Source organism: Coffea eugenioides, chromosome 4 (genome assembly GCF_003713205.1).
Source record: "Coffea eugenioides isolate CCC68of chromosome 4, Ceug_1.0, whole genome shotgun sequence".
Taxonomy (NCBI): Eukaryota; Viridiplantae; Streptophyta; class Magnoliopsida; order Gentianales; family Rubiaceae; genus Coffea; species Coffea eugenioides.
This window is the reverse complement of record NC_040038.1, coordinates 7218161-7237564: the sequence shown is the minus strand read 5'-3', so window position 1 is coordinate 7237564 and position 19404 is coordinate 7218161. Positions and strand designations below refer to the sequence as shown.

The 19404-nt window shown below is 36.8% G+C and overlaps 2 protein-coding genes across 2 annotated transcripts; both read right to left on the bottom strand.

Annotated features, from left to right (window-relative positions):
* Nucleotides 1–234: 234 nt before the first annotated feature.
* On the bottom strand, nt 235–4740 carry LOC113767967 (isoaspartyl peptidase/L-asparaginase 1). The gene is made up of 4 exons (XM_027312174.1): nt 4359–4740; nt 3326–3559; nt 2160–2246; nt 235–925 (listed from the first exon to the last, which is right to left on the bottom strand). The coding sequence occupies exons 1-4, from the start codon at nt 4518–4520 to the stop codon at nt 446–448; spliced, it is 963 nt and encodes a 320-aa protein (XP_027167975.1). The 5' UTR covers nt 4521–4740; the 3' UTR covers nt 235–445.
* Nucleotides 4741–5307: 567 nt separating this feature from the next.
* Nucleotides 5308–19404, bottom strand: LOC113767537 (uncharacterized ATP-dependent helicase YprA). Its single transcript, XM_027311661.1, has 27 exons — nt 19139–19404; nt 17819–18556; nt 16950–17052; nt 16747–16850; nt 16210–16368; nt 15410–15478; nt 15010–15132; nt 14791–14940; nt 14517–14648; nt 14353–14432; nt 14145–14239; nt 13971–14038; nt 13431–13532; nt 13259–13332; nt 12115–12222; nt 11943–12018; nt 9594–9730; nt 9327–9486; nt 8786–8965; nt 8539–8655; nt 8241–8396; nt 7470–7637; nt 7207–7319; nt 6933–7056; nt 5893–5988; nt 5748–5810; nt 5308–5654 (listed from the first exon to the last, which is right to left on the bottom strand). Exons 1-27 carry the CDS (start codon nt 19307–19309, stop codon nt 5607–5609), a joined length of 3714 nt encoding a protein of 1237 aa, XP_027167462.1. The 5' UTR covers nt 19310–19404; the 3' UTR covers nt 5308–5606.

Genomic DNA, 19404 nt, shown 5'->3' with positions numbered 1-19404 from the left:
GAACCAGTAACCCGTTGACCCACCCCCTTCGCCGGGTTCCTTCCCGGGTTGGGTTTAATAACTATGAATGTGCCCCTAATCGTAGTTATTTGAGGCGGCGACCCTCAATAAAGCGTCAAATTTGAGCAGAATCGTTCGCAATACTCGATGAGGCGGAGGTTTGGTGTAAAAATTGAGAATCATGAAGCTGATGAGGCATGAAGGTTTTCTAGACTGATTTTTTGACCCCGGAGATTGAAAACTGACAGCAGCACAACAGAATTCCATATCCTATCAGAAGGCAAAGTATCACAAGAAGCACCATTATATGCCAGGATGAAAATCTATCAATCTGCAAAAACATTTTAGCAGACACAAACATCACATCTCAATCCGCAACAATAGGTCTACATTGTAGTAAGTTGTTGGAACTCAAACACCAACAAAAGCGATTACTCAATATCATTTACTCATTTGACTCACTACTCCAAATTCCGAGTTCAGTATGACCAGCTTCTGTTGCACAAGCTCTAAACATACCAGTTGTATTATATGGCATGGTTACTTCGCCTGTGGCAGACACAGCAACCAAGCCGACAGTGCCCTTTGGTGCACCTTCCTCAACAACATAAGCTGCAGCATCCTCGAGTGAGAGCCCTTTATACTCCATGAGAGCAGCCACATCTCTACCAACAGTAGCACGAATTATGGATTCACCTTTGCCAGTAGCCGAAACTGCACACAAATGGTTGGCATATGTCCCTGTGCCAATGATGGGAGTGTCACCAATTCTACCCACCATCTTGTTGACTAACCCACCAGTAGAAGTAGCAGTAGCTAAATTCCCCTGTGTATCAATGGCCACGCATCCAACAGTACCAATTTGGTCCCCCTCTGGAACTGGTGCTATCTTTGGAGCTTTTTTAATAGGTTGGGTATAGTCTATCTGGGAATGTGCAGAAGGATTAGCAGTTTCAATTCAAGCAAAGGTAAACTTTGAACATAAAACTGGTTATTTATGCATACCATATTATCTTATTAGTTTCTCCTTTTTAAGTCATCTTAAATTCCAAATTGTCCTACAGCATCATTTATGTAATCTTTCTCACTTAAGACCAATCAGTGGAGAAGAGTCCAAAATTTCTCTTTATCCTTGAAATAAGAATTGTATGCAATCAAAAACTTTAAGCACAACTGATATCTTGAGCTAAATTGGCTAACCAATTCTCAAAACAAGACTACCCAACAATTCATGAATGAAGACCATGGGTTTATTCTCCAAAAGTATGGTGATCAATGCCTAGAAGCTCTTTTCTAACTAAAAAACCCATTGCTTCAATAAGAATCCAAGTGAAATTCATATTGCATATAAGCATAAATCTTTGCTAATGTGTTTGCCACTCTGCAAGTATGTTCACCTTTCATTTGATGTATTTGGGCCATTTCATTAGTATGTTAATTAATTCAAAATAAGAAGGTATCATAGGATACATTATATGCCAAAATACTAGGTTTAACAAACCTAGGAGTAATGTACTAATCCTTTATCATGTATCCTCACAAACCAACAGAATTTGGGGTTAAGTTTCACCATATCGACATATTTGCCCAGAAGTAATTTATGAAGTGAACCTTTCCACATTCTTTTCAGAAACTGAAACCCAAATACTTCTGATTCACTTTCTTAATACATCTACACAAGGTGCATGGGGCCCAAGGCAGTAAATCAGTACACAAGGGCCTGGCAGAAACCTACTACACTGGAATCTCGCTCAAAAAGATAATTTGAAGTCATATGAGTAGGCACTTCAAGCATCATATATTTTACTGTTAGAACAGATTCCACACTGTTCTTAGATACCAGAATGAGAACTATGTCAATATTTATTCTATAAGAAGTAAACGCATAACCTAAAAAGAAGCTTTCATAAATAAGATCGTCTTTTTCAGATTTTTCGTTCATGGGTCCATCAGGAGGAAGAGCAAGATTAAACCACAACTTCAAGAATATAGAACTGACTGTCCCCACTTGGCCGTGGTTGCAGGAAAATTCCTTATGATTGAACATACAAAGACACAGAAAATCATGTATCTGAAGCATGTAGAGTCAGAATATTGTGAGCTAAAATCAATTATGGACTTCTGGCAAAATTTGTGACCAAAAGATTGTAGAACCATACCTGAACTCTGTTAGCTTCTCTTGCCTGCTTCAGCCTCTCAATGTTTTCAGGAGTGATGAAATGGCTCGAGTCTACAGTTTCAACCCCCTAAAGGCATATTGCAATTTTTTCAAAACTAATATAATTGAGGCAACCATTTTTGTTTCAGTTAAAAACAGTACTGGAAAAGGAAAGATACTGTCTAGAAGTACAACTAAACTACTCATCACAGATCCAATGATGTAAAAGAAATTGTTCAGCAACTGCTCTTAATGATGGAAAAAGGATAAATATTGTTGGTGGGAAATTGAAAAAACCAACGGGAAAACAATAATAAGGAAACATTAAGACTGGACATAAAGAAAATTAATATCTGCAACAGTAAGGAATATTCACCATGAAGGACAAATTCAAGTCCAGAAAAATGGGTGACATACACCAGACTTTACAGCTAGTAAAGCATCCATAGTACTACAAGAAACAATGAGGTGACAATGATGGTTGCAAACAAATCATTTCATACTTCCTTTCGTTTCTAGATTTGCCTTTATTTAGCCAAGAATAATCTACAGTTTATATATGAACTATTTGAGGAAAAATATAGATCTTTGTGTCCCTCCCCGCCTGCATACCCATGAGTGTAGAAGAGAACACAAAGTTAGAATCTCTAAAAGACTATAAAACAACAAATGACAAACATCAATAAAGATCATCATAACAGAATAAAAAATGGTTTACAAATCTGCTAATATCTGAGGGTTAATGCAAGTGAGATTAGATAAGAAGAAAAATATGAGGTAGAATTATTCTCACCAGATATTCTAATCTCAAAGTACCATACATCCAATAGAGTCAAATTGAAGTTACTCCACAGAATGAATCTTTATTTTAAAAGAAGTCACACGGATACAAGGACGAAAATGCAAACATTTGTGAGAAGGCAAACCCATAAATGTGGTCTACTTTTTTTTCTTTCATTTGGTAATATCAATTCCATCTACTGAATCAAGTGGAAACAAAATCTAATCCTAATGAGCCACCTCTATGGATGAGTTTTCAGCAATAGCAGAAGTATGCAAATCGCAACTGGCACAGAGTTTATACAACTGGAAAGCCCTAGCATTTGTGTCTGGATGGTTAACAAGAAAAAGAAAAAGATACAGATATTTTTACGAGGATTCACATACTTGTTCCCGGGCGAAAGCCTCTGCTCCATCAAATGCAAGGTATATATGAGGAGTCTTCTCCATGACCAGCCTAGCTAGAGAAATGGCATTGACAACCGTGGTAAGACCAGAAACAGCTCCACAATTTTTCGTTTTACCATCCATGATAGAAGCTTCCATTTCCACAGTGCCATCTGTTGTCAGTACAGATCCTCTGCCAGCATTGAAGTGTGGACAATTTTCCAGTTCCTGTACCTGTTCACCAAGTCAAGGAAAAAAAAATCCATGAAACAGTAAATAAGATAATCAAAACTACATGAGAAGCAGTAATTCCATAAAACAGTAATATCCTTTGTTGGTTTTAAGAAACCATTATCTTCTAACTTTTTCAAAACCAATCATTACATTATCATAGCATCCTGTGTTCAGAGGCATATTTGTCAAATTCTATAGGTAGAACGTAGTGAATGAGACAAATTTCTATAAAGTCACTATGAATATAACCATATAGAATACGAATTATGCTACTAAAACAAGATTGTTCAACGCAAAGCCCGTAAACAGCCCAGATTTTCAATAGCTGCAAACAGAACCACCACGCGGACACACGCAGACAAAATGACACACACTAGCTCAATTGTTATAAAAATACATGAAACAGAGTAAACACCTAGCTAGCATCTCATCTCATGGCACTTCTGTCCTTTGCAACAAATTAGGTTGTCGATATGCACTATAAACTGAAGAACAAACACATAAAAGGCATTGCTAGGGGAGCTTGGGTGCTTCATAGATGCCTATTAAAACAACAAAAGATAGCAAAAAAATAAACAATCCTTAAGTTCAGATCAACTCTCAAGGAAAAAAGCATGATGCAATTTTCATGCTAAGAAATGTTGAAATGTGATCTAAAATGGATACTAAACAAAAAATTGTTGCCACTCCACTTCAAAAGAAAAAAAAGAAAAGCAAACAAAGACAAAAAACTAAACCGACAAAAAGATTTGCTCATGATTATCAATATATATGAACGAGTGAATAAATATAACGATACCACAAGTTCAACAACATCCAAGGCAGATTTGTGGGCTTTGAGAGCTGCAACTCCGATCTCTAAGCAGCGGCGAAGGGTGGCTTCGCGGGGTTTACGTCGTTCTGGTGGCAAATCTTTTGGGATGTCACCGGCGCCGCCGTGCAATGCTATTGCCCACCCCATTGCCACTGCTTCTCCACAGTCTACCCGCCTCTCAAACTAAGCTAAGTGGATGTTCGGTGCGCCAGTGTGTGTTGTGCGCGTTTTTTCTTTGTCGTTCGTAAGGTGTTTTGTGTGTCTGGGTTTTGTCCTTCTTGCATTCATTGCTGGAAGGAAAGGGAGAAGTCAAAGGGAGCCCGCCGTTGGAAGTGGAATCCGTTCATTCGCTCGGACATTGATGGGAGTTGTTGGGATTCTTGGAATCCTGAGATTCCGCGATTGGTCGCATAGAAAATATTTCTGGGGATTAATTGCAATTTGCTCCTGTAAACTATCACAAATTGTACTTCCTGCCCATAAATTTGTCACACCAAATTCGGATAAATGAAAGTCGACAAATTCTCATTGCCATATTTGAAAAAAGCAGTGATATTAGTGTCTAAGAGAATTTCCAGCATGTAGATGCGAAATAAGGGCACTAAAGAATTTTTTTATTTAATTTTAATAAGAATAATATATTTAACTGATTTGAATAATACGTAATAAAATAATAGAATAAGGTACTAAAGCAATAAAATTGATACTTTTAAGGTACAAAGTGAAATGATGGTTGTGTAGGGGTGCATGCAGCAACTCAATAGTTGTTGTAGGGTAATAAATGTTCTTACCTTTCTTGACAATAAATGTTTTTAATTTTTAATTTTTTTGCTGTTAGATGAAAATGGCACAATATTCCTCTCTGTTTCTCCATGAAACCCTTTTTGGCCCCATCTTTCACGCTTCAATGTACCCAATATTTTAGGGCAGCAAGTTAACCAATGTCGAAGAAATTGGTACATTTTAACATGATCCTTGACAACTTAGGGTTGTTTCTTCAGTTGCATACATTTGATTGAGTTCCTGTCCTGCCTTCCTTCAAAAAATAAATAAACAAATAAAGTTCCTGTCCTGCCCTTAATAAAGTAAAAAAAAAAATGCAGCTGGTTTAATCTAAAGTGGATATGTGTTACATTCATCTACACTCTTGAACCAGGAAAGTTCCTTGCTCTATGATATAAATTACTACATAATCTAACAAAAATTGGTGAGCCCCTGGTCAGAGGAGTTGGATCATTCTGGAACTTCAGGAAAGTAGGACTTTTCCAAATCCAGAACAGCCTGCAAAAACATTCCATTCCAATTCAACTCTAGCAAAGATGCAAAGAAAATAAAGTGCAGTAAAAACTTCAGAGCAAAAATTTTGAGGAAAACCTTGATGATCATGATGGCAGCATCCTTGTGTAGAACCTCGTTATACTCGCTACAAGCAAGATTCTGAGACATGCCAAAAGTATAATGTCATCCTTGCGAAAAGGAAGTACAGAAACATTATGTCATTTGCTTGAATGAATCTTACTTGCACACAACTAGGGCATCCAGCATCACCGAAGCACGAGCACGATGTAAGAAGTTCTAATGCTGCAGCTAACAGCTCAGTAAAGAGAGGTTGAACCTGCAAGGTGTGACCATGTTACCTTACTAGATGTCAACTGGTGGAAAACCACTTCATGACTTTTCTTTAAGTTTTTGGTGAGCAAAAATAGTTTAGTGCATTCACAAGACAATACGGGAGCTTTTCCAATAAAGAATGAAAATTTAGAGTTGAAGTAGGAAAGGATATTAACGACGTAAATAGTATGAAAATCTAGCAAAACTTAAATGTCATTTTGTAGTTTTTCTAAATCGAACAGTGGTCCCCGGATTATGCTAATGCAACAAAGATTTTCATGCAACCACTAAGAAAGCATAGGTGGAATGACACTCAGATCTGAAAAGAATCAATGTCTATTAAAAATTTGCAGAGATTTGGAGCGTTTCTCATAGAATTGCACTGTTGCAGAGTGTTTCTTATAAGTAAGAAGTGCTTCATTGTCAATTAAAAAGAAGATATAAAGTCTATTACAAGAGATAGAACATGCAATGACTGATCTAGTTAAGTCAAACAGGCCTGGGAGGACCAGGCTGTTTCTAAAGCAAGATGCTCAGGGTTTAGCTTTTACATGATAAGAAAGTTTGACCTAGAGTCTGAAAATAGCGAGCTTTCTGTGTCATTACAACGAAATTTTGATCAGAACTGATTTTGAGGATAAAAAACGTCTAAGAACTAACATAAATAGACATTCATGAACATGTTACTTGAGCACATAAATGACAAGCTCACAAGAATTTATATATCAGATCTGACAGTGCATTTTCTTTTCTTTTCTTTTTTTCAGTCCATAACCAGTTCTATGTCAGAAATCAAACATGAGTATTACAGTTTCTCTTGTTAACTTACAGTAACTTCTTAAAAATATGGTAAGGTGACATTAAAAGTCTTGCTACATAAAAGACATATAGTCACAATATAATAGAATACAAGGAAAAACTAAAGTAGTGAAAACACAAAAATAGAACCTGTACTGAAATGCCCGTCCCTCCAGGACGTGGATCATAAAGTAGAATTCTTTCAGGAGTATAGCGAGCATCATGAGGGTTAACACACTCCGAAGCCAAGTCAGAAGAATTGCATATTATGTACCTACACGCCATCCCACGGGAGTAGAAAGGACAGACTAAGACAGCATAATAGGACTATAAGATCAAATCCAACCACCTCCACTCTTGATTTTAAATATTAAAAAGTAGTTTAGCATCAGTTTCCAGATTTTGCGAAGGTTAACAAACTTACAATGGAACCACATTGAGAACAGCATGACTAGCAGCATGTAAACCTCCACGAAATGAATAATTTAAACTCTCCACAGCTAACTTTACGGATTCTGGAACTCGAATCCAAACAGCCTGAACCATGACAAGTTAAGGATGCCTTAGAAAAGAGGGGGGGGGGGGGGAAGGTTAATGACACCAGGGCCAATATATTACATCAAAAGAAAGAGTCAAACCAATATGAGAATGCTAAGATCAATAAAATGCGATCCACACTGAATGCACCTGTGAATGATATGAGTAATCAGGAAGTGATAGATCAACAGTATCAAAAACCCGGTTGCTTCTTCTCCATATACGACGGAAACCAAACCAAGTTGTTGTCACTTCGCATGCAGTAGCTTGAGCAGTTGTTCTCGGAAATGGCCTAGAAATAATTCTTGCAAGGTAAGCCTGACATGGTCAAACAAGCAACAAGTTAGCATACTGTGCCCAAAATTATATAACAACTAATACTGAAACAAAAAGAGATTAGCAATTATTTCCACAAAGTAAGGAGCCAAACTACACCCATTCCCCAGCATGTGATTATGAAAAGGAAATGTGGTGTGAGGTAAAGGACAAGGGAGTACTTCTCATTTGCACATGACCAATGGGGTAAACAATCTGCACCACTTTCTTAGGAAGCAGGTTCAAGTACTTCAACCATTGAAAAGTTCTGTGGCATTTATACTTGCTTCATTCTAGCTATTTTTTATTACAAAACATGTTTACTCAATGCACTGCTTTGGTTTAATCAACTAGTTCAACTCTTTAATGGTAATAAATCTGCAGTTACTCCATGATGAATAGAAAAACTGACTAAAGTAACAGCCATCAACTGTTAAACTTAGGACTTCTTACTGCTCCGTAGATCTTTAAGTACAAGGGCTCAAGGAATGTCAACACAGTAATGAATCTAATTTTGCAATAACTTGCTAAGAAGTGTTGGCTACTAGTCTTAGGCAAGATTTGTAAGCGAGGTAAAAATTGAAAATTTTAAGGAATTGACCCTACAATTTGACCACCAATGACATGAATGTCTGTGTAATCACGAGTTTTTGTGTAATACTCCAAGTCTGCTTGCTGGCACCAAGCAATTTTACTTGACAAATCCAGATGTTTTACTAGATAGCTCTTGCCCTGGTTCATATAAACAGCACCTTCATACACCTGCACATTAATTAAATAAAACATTACTGCCACCATGGGACAACGGAGATGGAGAGTACATTTTACAATACATGTACTATGAGATTATAGATAAGTGCAGAATGTATAACTACAATTTTCTCAAGCAATGCACAGTGGTAACCTGGAAAAATGCCCTGCTTTCTTCAATTTCCTCAAGAACTTCATTTTTTTGCTTGTCAATGACTTTGTATCTCTCAGTTTCTATTGCTCGGATGCTAACAGAAATTGAAGGCGCTTTCTTGGAGACCAAAAAGAGCGAATATATAAGGTTTTCTGACAATAATGACGCGTGATTGAAAATAAATCTGGTAAATGGCTTGTTAAATTATTTCCTGACACCAAAACTGAGAATGAGGTGTTCCTCATACCGCATGTCCAATGTAGTTCCATATTCTAGCAGAAGGATCTCGTGATGGATCACTGGTTAGCAACCCTTGGTTTTTAAGCCTCATTACAGCACTCTCCAAGCCAGGGCCAAAATAATTTTCATCGTATGTCAAACTCAGTGGATGCTCTACAGCAGCACACACTAAGTGCTGCTCAAGTACCTGTGGAAATAATAAACTGCAGAAACTTAGGTAAATTCCTACTAAGCAGAAGACCGGGTAGAGACGGAGCAGAATAAAGAAAAGATAGCAATCACAAAATCGTTTTGCCTCCCCCTCTCCCTTCTCCCAAGTACCTGTGGAAATAATCAACTGCAGAAACTTAGGTAAATTCCCTACTACGCAGAAGACCAGGTAGAGATGGAGCAGAAGAGAAAAGATAGCAATCACAAATCCTTTTTGCCTCCCCCTCTCCCTTCTCCCAAGAAAACAAGGTCAATGAAGAACCAAAAAAAAAGAAAATAGATAAACAAAAGTTTCAGAAGCAAAGGAATAAACCAAACAGATTAAAGGTGAAAGGAACCTGCTGGTTTTTAGCATCAATGTGACAGCACTCAATTGGACTTCTGAAAAGTTTTTGTGGAAATTTCATGAAGTACTGATCGAGAGGCCCATCAAATGCAACATAGACAGCAACTGATGGCTTTTCCCGCCTCCCTGACCTTCCAGCTTGTTGCCAAAGACTGAACAAAGAGAAAGAATGGGCAACAGTAAGACAGAAGAATGGGCAACAGTAAGACAGACGAGGAAATCTTACAACAACAAAAACAGAAAAGAACAATAGCCATACCTAGCCATACTACCAGGAAAGCCTAGGTGCAGGGTTACATCAATATGTCCAACATCAATGCCCAACTCAAGAGCATTTGTGGCTGCAATACCACAAATACGACCACTGAAAAAGTCCCTCTCAATTCGTCTCCTATCCTGCTTCATTAAGCAGAAAATGAATATTACAAGAATGAAAAACTAAAGAATTTTTTATATTATGTACAACATGATAAGAACATTTATCAGGAAATGTGAATTTAGCTTCAGGTAGATGCTCAATCCAATCAACTATTTTAGGAAACAAAACAGCTGAGAGATGTCACTTCAAAAATTTTATCTTCCTTCAAAATTCTGCACGTTGACTTAATCTCCCCTTGGAAACTTTTATCATTATGCAGTGGGCTATTTCATATGGTTTTGGTAACTCAGAAGTTAACCACAACACTATGACTACAATTCTTGAGGTACAAGATCACCTCACTCCCAATGAAACCCTAAAGCCAAATATCATATATTTGTCAGCTCTGGATTTCATCTACTATTTACAATAAGAATTTTTCTAACGAATTACACTTAACTTATCATGTGAATGCACGCACTCACATTCATTGCCCCCCTCCCCCCCAACATTTAGATACTTTCCCTGATTAGTTTCCCTCTTGCCAAAAAATTAACATGTGAAGCTATCTTAATGACACTCATTAGCCAAATCCTTACAATAATACTGTTAATTCTATTCCAAATTAAAGAGATATTGATTCTTTCATTAGGTTTCCATATATGTATAAATTGATTTCATGGAAATTAACTGTAAAGTCAATATTGAAGAAATTGACTTCTCCATCTTGCCTCTTGACATTACTTTTCCTCTTCTTCTCCTTTGGAATTCAAATCTCAAACACATCAGATATCATCAATCATCATCGAACAGAATCTTTCCAAACGCTTATGAAGATTCAATGATGCAGCTCCAAAGCTGGTTTAACCTTTCAAACAATGAATGACAGTCAAACCACATAGACCTTGGGGTCCAAAACCCAATACCTTTTCCACCAATAAACCTTATTTATTCCTAGTTTATGGGATTGGACGGGCTAGTGTGGTAACGGTGCCTACAGTACTTCACCCATGGATCTAATGTATGTTCTTGACCTCATATTCCTTATAACCATCATATACAATGAAAGATCTGAAGCTTTCCAAACTGTTTTGTGTTGGAGAATTGCTGGAAAAACACTGGTGTCCATGATTACTCAGTTATCGAGATAAATTATGGAGAATTCATGGTGTAATCCATGGACGCCGTCTGTTTTCAATCTCATGTATGTTTGATTGTCTGTGAGAGTGTTGTATGGTTGCAAAAGAAGAAGGAGAACAAAAATAAACAGGGGAAGGAGAAAAAGGAAAGTCAATCTCTCGGTAGTCAACTTTAAGGCTTGAAAGTCAATTTCTCAGAGATCAACTTTAAAGTTGATTTTTGAGAAATCAACAAAGTAATATTTCTGGAAACCAAATAAAACTTTCACATTTCTTTAATTTGGAAAAGGAATAGAAAAATTGGTGTAATACCCCAAAAGGGAGGGTGTAACCACTTTTAGCACACTGGCTTATTAAATAATTAGAAGTAGCATAGTGGAGGCTTTCATGGTGAATATAGCAAACTAATAAGTTGAAAGTCACAGAGATGCAAAGAATCAATACATGTATTTGCAAATAAATTTTCTCTTATCAGGAATATTATAAGATAAGAAGACTGCAAGAACAAGCAAGTCACCATCCCAACAGTCATATGAAAAGAGTTCAACTTAAAACCTGCTGCCAGTATTGCAGCAAATTCTAGTAAAACATGGTCAAAATTAGGTAATTGACGAAAATGGACATCCGAGCAAAAATCTAATTGGGAAAGGCTTTAAAAAATCTGATTGGGGAAGGACATGCCTATTAAAAAACTGTAAACTTAATTGCTAAGACAGTCTTAGTAAACCTATAACAAATTGAGCGTGAAATATATCACATATGAAGAAAGTGCAATAGAGGTGTCTGTGTACAAAATTAGAAGATCTTTTTCTCTTTCTTTCCCCCTAGTGGAAGCTGGGGGGTGAGGGTAGGGAAGTGGGTGCAAATCAAACAAGAAAAGAAATGATAGAATTAATGCTGCCTATATTATTAACAAAGAATGTGGTGTATAAGTATCACCATCCACAAGAAAGCAAGATGTTTCTAAAGTTGAAACAAGGTTCAAGGTTCTACCCTCTCAAATACCTTTTAGAGGTGCATTTGCATTATGATAGTAACTAAACACATTGGTATAGATTTATCTCTTTGCACTAATTCTCTTTCACAGAATTAAAAGAAATTTAGAACAAACCTCAGCTACATAGCCACCTCGATAAGCACAAATACAGTCAACTAAGTGGGATGCTGCTTCCTGAAGAATCTCACGCCTTATCATAGTCACAAAGATCAAATAAATCATGTTATTCACTTAAGATAAATACTTCACAATAGAAATAAAAATTAGCTGAGAGGGTTACACATACGTGTAATATAGAACAAGTTCACAAAGTTTGCGTGATTTACAGAATGCAATACAGCGAAGCCCATGCTGCATCATTTCTGCAAAGAGTAGAGAAAGCTCGAAAATTGGGCTGCAAAGTCAAAACTATTTTATCAGAATTAAATCGTTTTTACCTAATGGAAATATCCAGACTATACTTTACAAAATATCTATGCAAAAAGTGAAAGTGATTTTTCAATTCTAATTAACACACAGATCATGAACATGTAAAGACAAAGACATCAAGCTTTTCGTAGTAAAGTGATTGTATATTTCTATGACTTGACAAGACTGAACCAGAGAATTTTTCAATTATCAGTCATAGCATCCGAGAAGAGTATAATAGACATACCATCACGGCATTCTAACATTACTCAAGAAGCAGATACACTCTTGTATATATTTTGATTCTTTAAGTCACAAGAAAAAGGAAACATTTTAACCATCTTCCAGGTATATGAAGTTAAAAATGACACCAACTTTAGCATTCACAAGACAAAACTGAACTTTATTGTCCATAAAACAAGTAGTTGTCAACTAAATTTTCATATTACGGTCACATCTTAACAGCTGTAATGAAAACTTATAGTTGGCCAAGTATAATTAATGTCATCAATTTTTGATATACAAGCTACCCAAAAAAAGAAATATTAAGCTTCTTGCTGCCAAAAGACACAGAGCTTTAATGCACCGTCCACAACTTAATTGGAAGACCATTAATCACATTGTCACAAATTGAGATTTTGGCACGCATCAAAATCTTTTTAGCATCAGAAAAATCGAGTATCAAAAGTGGGTAATCAAATTTAGTTGGAACCCCCTGCAAACCTAATGATATTGGATTGTGTGCTTATATGTTGATTCAAAGATGGCATCAGACACGGCTGACAGCAGAGATCTAAGAGGGCTATGTCTATGCTGCATTAGATGTAAGCAGAGAGGATATTTCTCAGCTCTTGACCTGATAACCCCAGGACTTGGTAAGAAAATTTTCATAAGATCATCAACATATATGGCAAAAAATGGATAATATGTAACTACAGCAAACTTGATTTATACTTTCTAGACAAATAGAGGGTCAAAGGAAAAGCAAATAGAAAGCACATCATCTTCTGTGATGAGAATACCTTGACCGTCTGGCAGCCACATCCTTACTACTCGATAAGTTTGCCTTCGTGTTGGTGGTCATTTTTTTCCCAACCTGAAATGCAGAATTCCACAAATAGCAGAACAGAAAAATGAGCGATTTAAGGACCATCATTCCAAACTTCATAAAGGTTTTGGACTGAGAGCACCTACAGTTCTCATGCACAAAGGTGGATTCCAGAGCAGAAAAAGCTTCAGACTGGAAGGGCTACCATCATTCTGAACCAACTTTGCTGCTGGTAGATTTGCAAGTTCCTGGATTACCACACAAGTATATTATTGCCAATTTGAGGATTTGACAAATATATAAATCTGCTTTTTCTGCATAAGAAATTAACATATTCCACTAACTGCAAGATATTGATGGCTAGATCGCAGACCCCCACACCTCTAAAGTCCATTCTCAGACCTTTTGTTTACACATCTAGGACGCTCTCCCTAATAATCAATTAAGAGATGCTCATCCAATTACCATGGGGAATTGAGTTCCTTCTTTCTTACCAATGCTTTGGAGACAACTAAACCACAAAATGGGCACTATATCCACTTTTAGATTCGTGACTCATAGGGTGATGAAGTCTCTCCAAATGCTTGAACTTCATTGTTTCTAGACCATACATGGTCCTTCAAAGCTATCAAGAAAGATAAGTTACTACAAATGTAATTTCAATATCTCCGGAAGTAAATAATTACCATAGCATGTTCCTTGGGGTTTGCAGAAGTTGCAGTAGAAAATACAAAGGAAGGGTCACTGCCATAGACTGCAAACAAAGTCAGTTCCAAGCTAATTTGTCACATATAAGAGGAAGAGGAAATTTGAAAGAGAAGAATCTCTCACTAGTAGCAAAATGTAGTTGTCAAAGATACCATGAGTACAGATTCGGCGAAGTCGTCTTAATATAAGGGCAGTATGACATCCAAACGCACCCTTATAATAATGAGCTTCATCAACAACAACAAACCTGTAAAAGGAATTGTCAAGACCTTTTGAACAATCTACAAAAGAGAACATATGCATACAAAATCAGAAGTGATTAAGTGGTGAACATAGAAAAGCGAACAAAAGAATATGTACCTAAGATTTGACAATATCCTCCTGAAGTGTCCATGGGATGGCAATATTGATACATGTAACATATCTGGATTTGTAATCAGCTGCACAAACAGGATTAACTCTTGAGCAAATGAACTCTAGGCAAGATAAAAATAACGTAAAGACAGTAAAACTTACTGAAATACCATTCTAGCATTATCGCGAAGCCACATTCTATCCTGCTGAGAAGTATCTCCATCATATATTCCAATATTTAAGCTCTCATGAAACCCTTCTGTCATAACAAATAGTGTTCTTAGCTGATCTTGAGCTAAAGCCTGCAAAAACAATTTGGATCTTGTAAAGATTGCACAGTAGACAATGTCAACTGAAATAGAACCACGAAATAAAATTAACTGAACAAGCATATCGAATTACAGAATCAATAAATCTGTTAGAAATCAGATCTTAAGCAACAACCTTGGTGGGAAATACATATAATGCACACGCCAACAAATTGTGTGACAATACTTCCAGAACTGGTACATTGTAGCAAAGAGATTTTCCACTGGATGTCATGGTTGCAACAACTACATGCTCCCCACCAAGAGAAGCCCGAATTGACTCAGCCTATAGAGAATGTCACAGTCCATCAGCTATGAACTGGATAGAGAACAAACAGCACGTCATTGTCTTTACCTGATGGCTGTACAATCTACTAATTCCAATTCGTCTGAGTGCAAAAGTTGTGCTTTCTGAAAGTAGACTGGGAATTTCCACATAATTTGCATGCCGAGCTTGGATTTCTTCGATGTGAACAATCTGAACCAGGAAAAAAGAAAAGGAAATACCACTTATTACAATATTCCAGTAGAAATTACCCTACGAAATAAATATGCAGGAATCTTGATTATTGTGATATGATAGTCTACAATGATAATTAGGAACGTTACAGAAATTTAATGCCACCAGATCCACTTAGCTTGAGAGATTTTATACTTGTCCTTTACCTTAATCCCAAGTACCATAAACTGATCCACCTTTCCCAGACTATTATAAACAGGAAAAGTATAAGCACTTGAAAATAAGCAAAGATGACCTGCCCATGAGATCCAAGGCCATGCTTCAAATGCTCCACCATTTCCACGGGAAGCAGTGGATTCATCCCCTGCAAAGTGAAAAGATAGTCAAAATGCTTTTTTATCTTATTTGTAATAAATTGAACGTACTTAAATGTCAAATTTTAGACAGCACATGCATGTTAAATGAAATAATCTGAGAAAGATACAAAATGAAGAAGAAGAAAGGGATATCAAAAGTGATACATGTGATAAATACTAAATGACTGCTATTTTATAATATGATTCTGGATAGCGACAACTTGATGTACAACAATGATGCCTTTACTACATGACCAGGCCCTGCAATCTAATGCTGTATAGATCCTATCCCAAGATGACCCTAGCACCATGCACAGAACCTTACTGAAATAAAACTTTCTCTTCTAGGAGACAGATTGTATGTAACTTCTCTTCTACTGGCAAGCAGAAACTATTCTAAAGAAAAAAACAAATAATTCAAAAAGCTCCAAAATCTAAGGTCTCACGGATAACAATGGGAATATACTTTCATCCATGCAAGTAAGAATATTGCAATATATTTGATCCTCAATGTAATAAACCCCAAAATATGCAGCAAACCAGGCTGGTACTGAATCATATCTTTGACTAAAATGAGTATGAATGAAAGGACATAACCAACACAAGAGTGATCTACTAAAGATATTAATGCCTCCACAATTACGCAAACATACTTCTATCCCATACAAACAGTTGTAGCACAACAAATGTAGGAAGAACAATAGCCAATCCTTCATGACGGGAAAATTCTATAACTTACACGGCACCGAGGTTCAAATGATGGAGAACTTAAACTTCTGGAGCTGCTTCGACCTGCTCTTTTTTCTTCCTTTCCAATTGCTGTAGTATCACATTCCCTCGCAGAAATAAGAAGCTCTTCCAAGGAAAAGAACTTAATCTTATCATTTTCTTTCTTCAGCTGCAAAATACTTCCAATCAAGTCAGAGAAAAGAAACCAAAAACAAGGAAGACGTGTGTCTAAATGAATTTAAGTTCATCCACAACAAATGCTGAATAGGTCATTTTTCTTAATAAGTAGCTAATATGCCAATCATGATTTCTGTAGCCAGAATAGAATAGATAATGAAATGGATAATTGGACTTTGTTTGAATTTAACATCAAGTTGCTCAATATGTCCAATTATGCAAGGAAAAGTTCACCAACACCTTACTTCTGAAACAGTATTTTCTTGTCTGTAAGTACCAATCCTTGCACAAGAATAAACATCAGCAGGCTTCTAACAGACAAGTAATACAAGAAACTATACAAGTACAACAATTAAATAAGTTTACACACCAATAATGACTTGACAGCCCTTGACAGAAGATCTGTGAAAGAATCTTCCCTTTTCTTCATTGCATTAAGGATCTTGAATATAGGCGCACGCTTTATAGCTGATTCTAAAGGAGCAGAAGAAAGAAAAATCCAACAAAATATCTCAGATGGTTATGTAAAAATACCTTAAATATGGCAGTCCAAAACAAGGTACTCACTATTACCAGTAGGCAGTTCACTTTCATGTTGATCTCCAGAACCATTCAGGATTAACAGAGAATTCCGTGCTTTTGCACCCTCTATTTCTTCATCAACAATTTTTATAACCTGAAAGGAAAAGACTTCTGTCATAAGAAAATCTTACAAACAACAAGAAAATATCTCTATTGACAATAGAGAAACCAAAGGCAATATATGTCACAACGATTTAAAGGCAAAATATGCAGACTAAAAGAAGATATCATAGGATACCATTCAGTAAACATCATAATATTGATTTCTTGAAATAGCTAGAATCATGGTTCCTCCATATCAGATCAATTGTCCAATTCTAATTGGCAACAAGTTTAGCAAGGTAACTATTTAAGTCAAAAACATGTAGCATAAGTAGGAAAGAAAGTACGGCTATAGGCTACTTATTTCATTTCAAGTTTTAGAAGGTGATCAATGGGCCAAACAAACAATTTCTGAAATCAGGAGTTTTGGTCTTATGAAAATGGATCTTTAGTAGAAGTTCTGTAATTCTCAGGCTCATGCAAGTAAACATTCAAACAACAAAGCAGTGAAACAGGAAGTGAATGCTTTCAAATTTATGTGTAGATTAAACCACTGAAATTCAGCAGCAACCAAAGCATCTACACAGGGAACAATGAACCCAGAGGCAAAGGGTCCAATATACACATGAGCATTTATTTGGAAGCAATCCCTATAAGTTTTTTTTTCACATTTAGGTCAAGTTGAAAACAAGGGAGCCTTACCGAACAACAAAACAAAAAGATGAAAAAATGACTTCCATAGCTAAGGCATATCAAGTAAATGAACACAAAAACCAGTGCTTTCAACAGTTATATTGTTTCTTCAATTAGAGAATTACCTTGGGGAAAAGCAAAGAAAGATGTTCAATGTCTGCGATACCAATTTGACTTCCAAATTTCTTAAGGTGGTCCAGTGCTTTAGTCAGACCAGTTAAGGTAATTCCTATATGCCACAGTTGAAGAAAAGCTGAATAGGTGTTCAAGAGAGCAAAAGCTTTCATAATGTTCTTCAACCATGATGGACACATACACAAAGAAGCCCCATTTACACAGGGATCCATTTCGTGGTCCCTGGCATTTCCTCTCTTTGCTATGCATTTTGCTGTGGCTGGATCACTTAAGCAATTTACAGACTCCAAAATCTGTATAAACATTTTGCATTTTTCTTCATCAAGTATGTTAGTACGGGATGATTGCAATAAATCCAGTACAATGTCACGTGAAGGTCCCAGGCTCTCGTCATTAATGGACCTCCTCTTGCGTTTGACTGGTAGTGAATGGGCATCAGATGTGTTCCAAGTTTCTTCATTCATATGTTCTGGTTCCACCTCAGCATTTGGATGATTTTTGTGATTGGATCCATTCTGCAAAGAAGATAGGTCTTGCATTAAGTCAGAATATGCTGACTCAGCTAACTTTGATGCCAAGCTCTCAGTTTGGACTGTTGAGGACCCTGCAGATTCATCGAGGTTCTGGGCTTGCTGCCTATCCTTTTTAGCAAATGGAACCAGAACAAAGAATTCCCCAGAAGCAATTGAAAAACTACCAATCTGACTATGCAAGCTCAATTTTTTGGCCTGATGCATAAATTCCAGTAAAAAAATGAGATATGCAAGAATAAATCTTTTCCAAATGCAGTAGCGGAAAAAGGTGATGCATTAGAACGTTATTTGCATTAACCTCTTAAAACATAAAACCAAAAGAATTATAAAGCACGCATGCACGCGCACTAGAACAAACAAATATTACCATTATATGTAGAACAAACAACGGCCATTTCATAGAAAATTAACAGGCAGATTTCTCTGTAACTTTATTCGCAAGTATTAAAATCAACACAAACACAAGTCTGCACATTCCCATATACAAGCAATCCAAACAGACAGGTGCCGTATTCTCCCTGGGTCGATGCCATTTATTAAGCTATGCTTTTTTCAAACAGTGAACCATACCAAAGTATTGATCTTTACCAGAGGTTACAAATTAGGAAAAAAAAAACCCATGTATTCAAAGAGTAAGTAGACAAAAGTGAAGTACAAATAGACATATAACCATTCGAACCATTATCGAGTAAAATGGGACAGGGTTTGTGCGGTTTGTAGTTTTGGGGAAGAGGAAGGGCCGGGGGGGGGGGGGGGGGGTTGTGAACCAGAGGTAACCTTGAGGAAGAGATGGAAATTGGGAGAACTAGAAGCAGGAGGGAAACTTTGCTTGAGAAGTTGCTTGAGTTCTTGAATGGTCTTGTTTGGTTTCACGGATAGACTGATCGATTCACCTGTCAAGCTCCTAACTTGGATTTCTCTTTCCTCAATTTCGCTACTCTCTTCCATTCTTGTCAACCTGGGAAGAATCCTGTGCTTCAAAATCCAATTCCCCCTAGCAGTATTTCGTCAGCATTTGACATTCAGGGATTCTGATTTCTTGA

What these genes read in the sequence shown, in the direction of transcription:
- LOC113767967 (XM_027312174.1), bottom strand. Translation starts at nt 4,520, where the DNA reads ATGGGGTGGGCAATAGCATTGCACGGCGGCGCCGGTGACATCCCAAAA. An exon ending in TGGATGTTGTTGAACTTGTG is followed by an intron (nt 3,560 to 4,358) that starts GTATCGTTATAT and finishes CTTGGTGAACAG; the next exon opens with GTACAGGAACTGGAAAATTG. An exon ending in GAGAAGCTAACAGAGTTCAG is followed by an intron (nt 926 to 2,159) that starts GTATGGTTCTAC and finishes GCACATTCCCAG; the next exon opens with ATAGACTATACCCAACCTAT.
- LOC113767537 (XM_027311661.1), bottom strand. Translation starts at nt 19,309, where the DNA reads ATGGAAGAGAGTAGCGAAATTGAGGAAAGAGAAATCCAAGTTAGGAGC. An exon ending in GGGCTGTCAAGTCATTATTG is followed by an intron (nt 16,369 to 16,746) that starts GTGTGTAAACTT and finishes AGTATTTTGCAG; the next exon opens with CTGAAGAAAGAAAATGATAA. An exon ending in GGACGGGCATTTCAGTACAG is followed by an intron (nt 5,989 to 6,932) that starts GTTCTATTTTTG and finishes CACACCTTGCAG; the next exon opens with GTTCAACCTCTCTTTACTGA.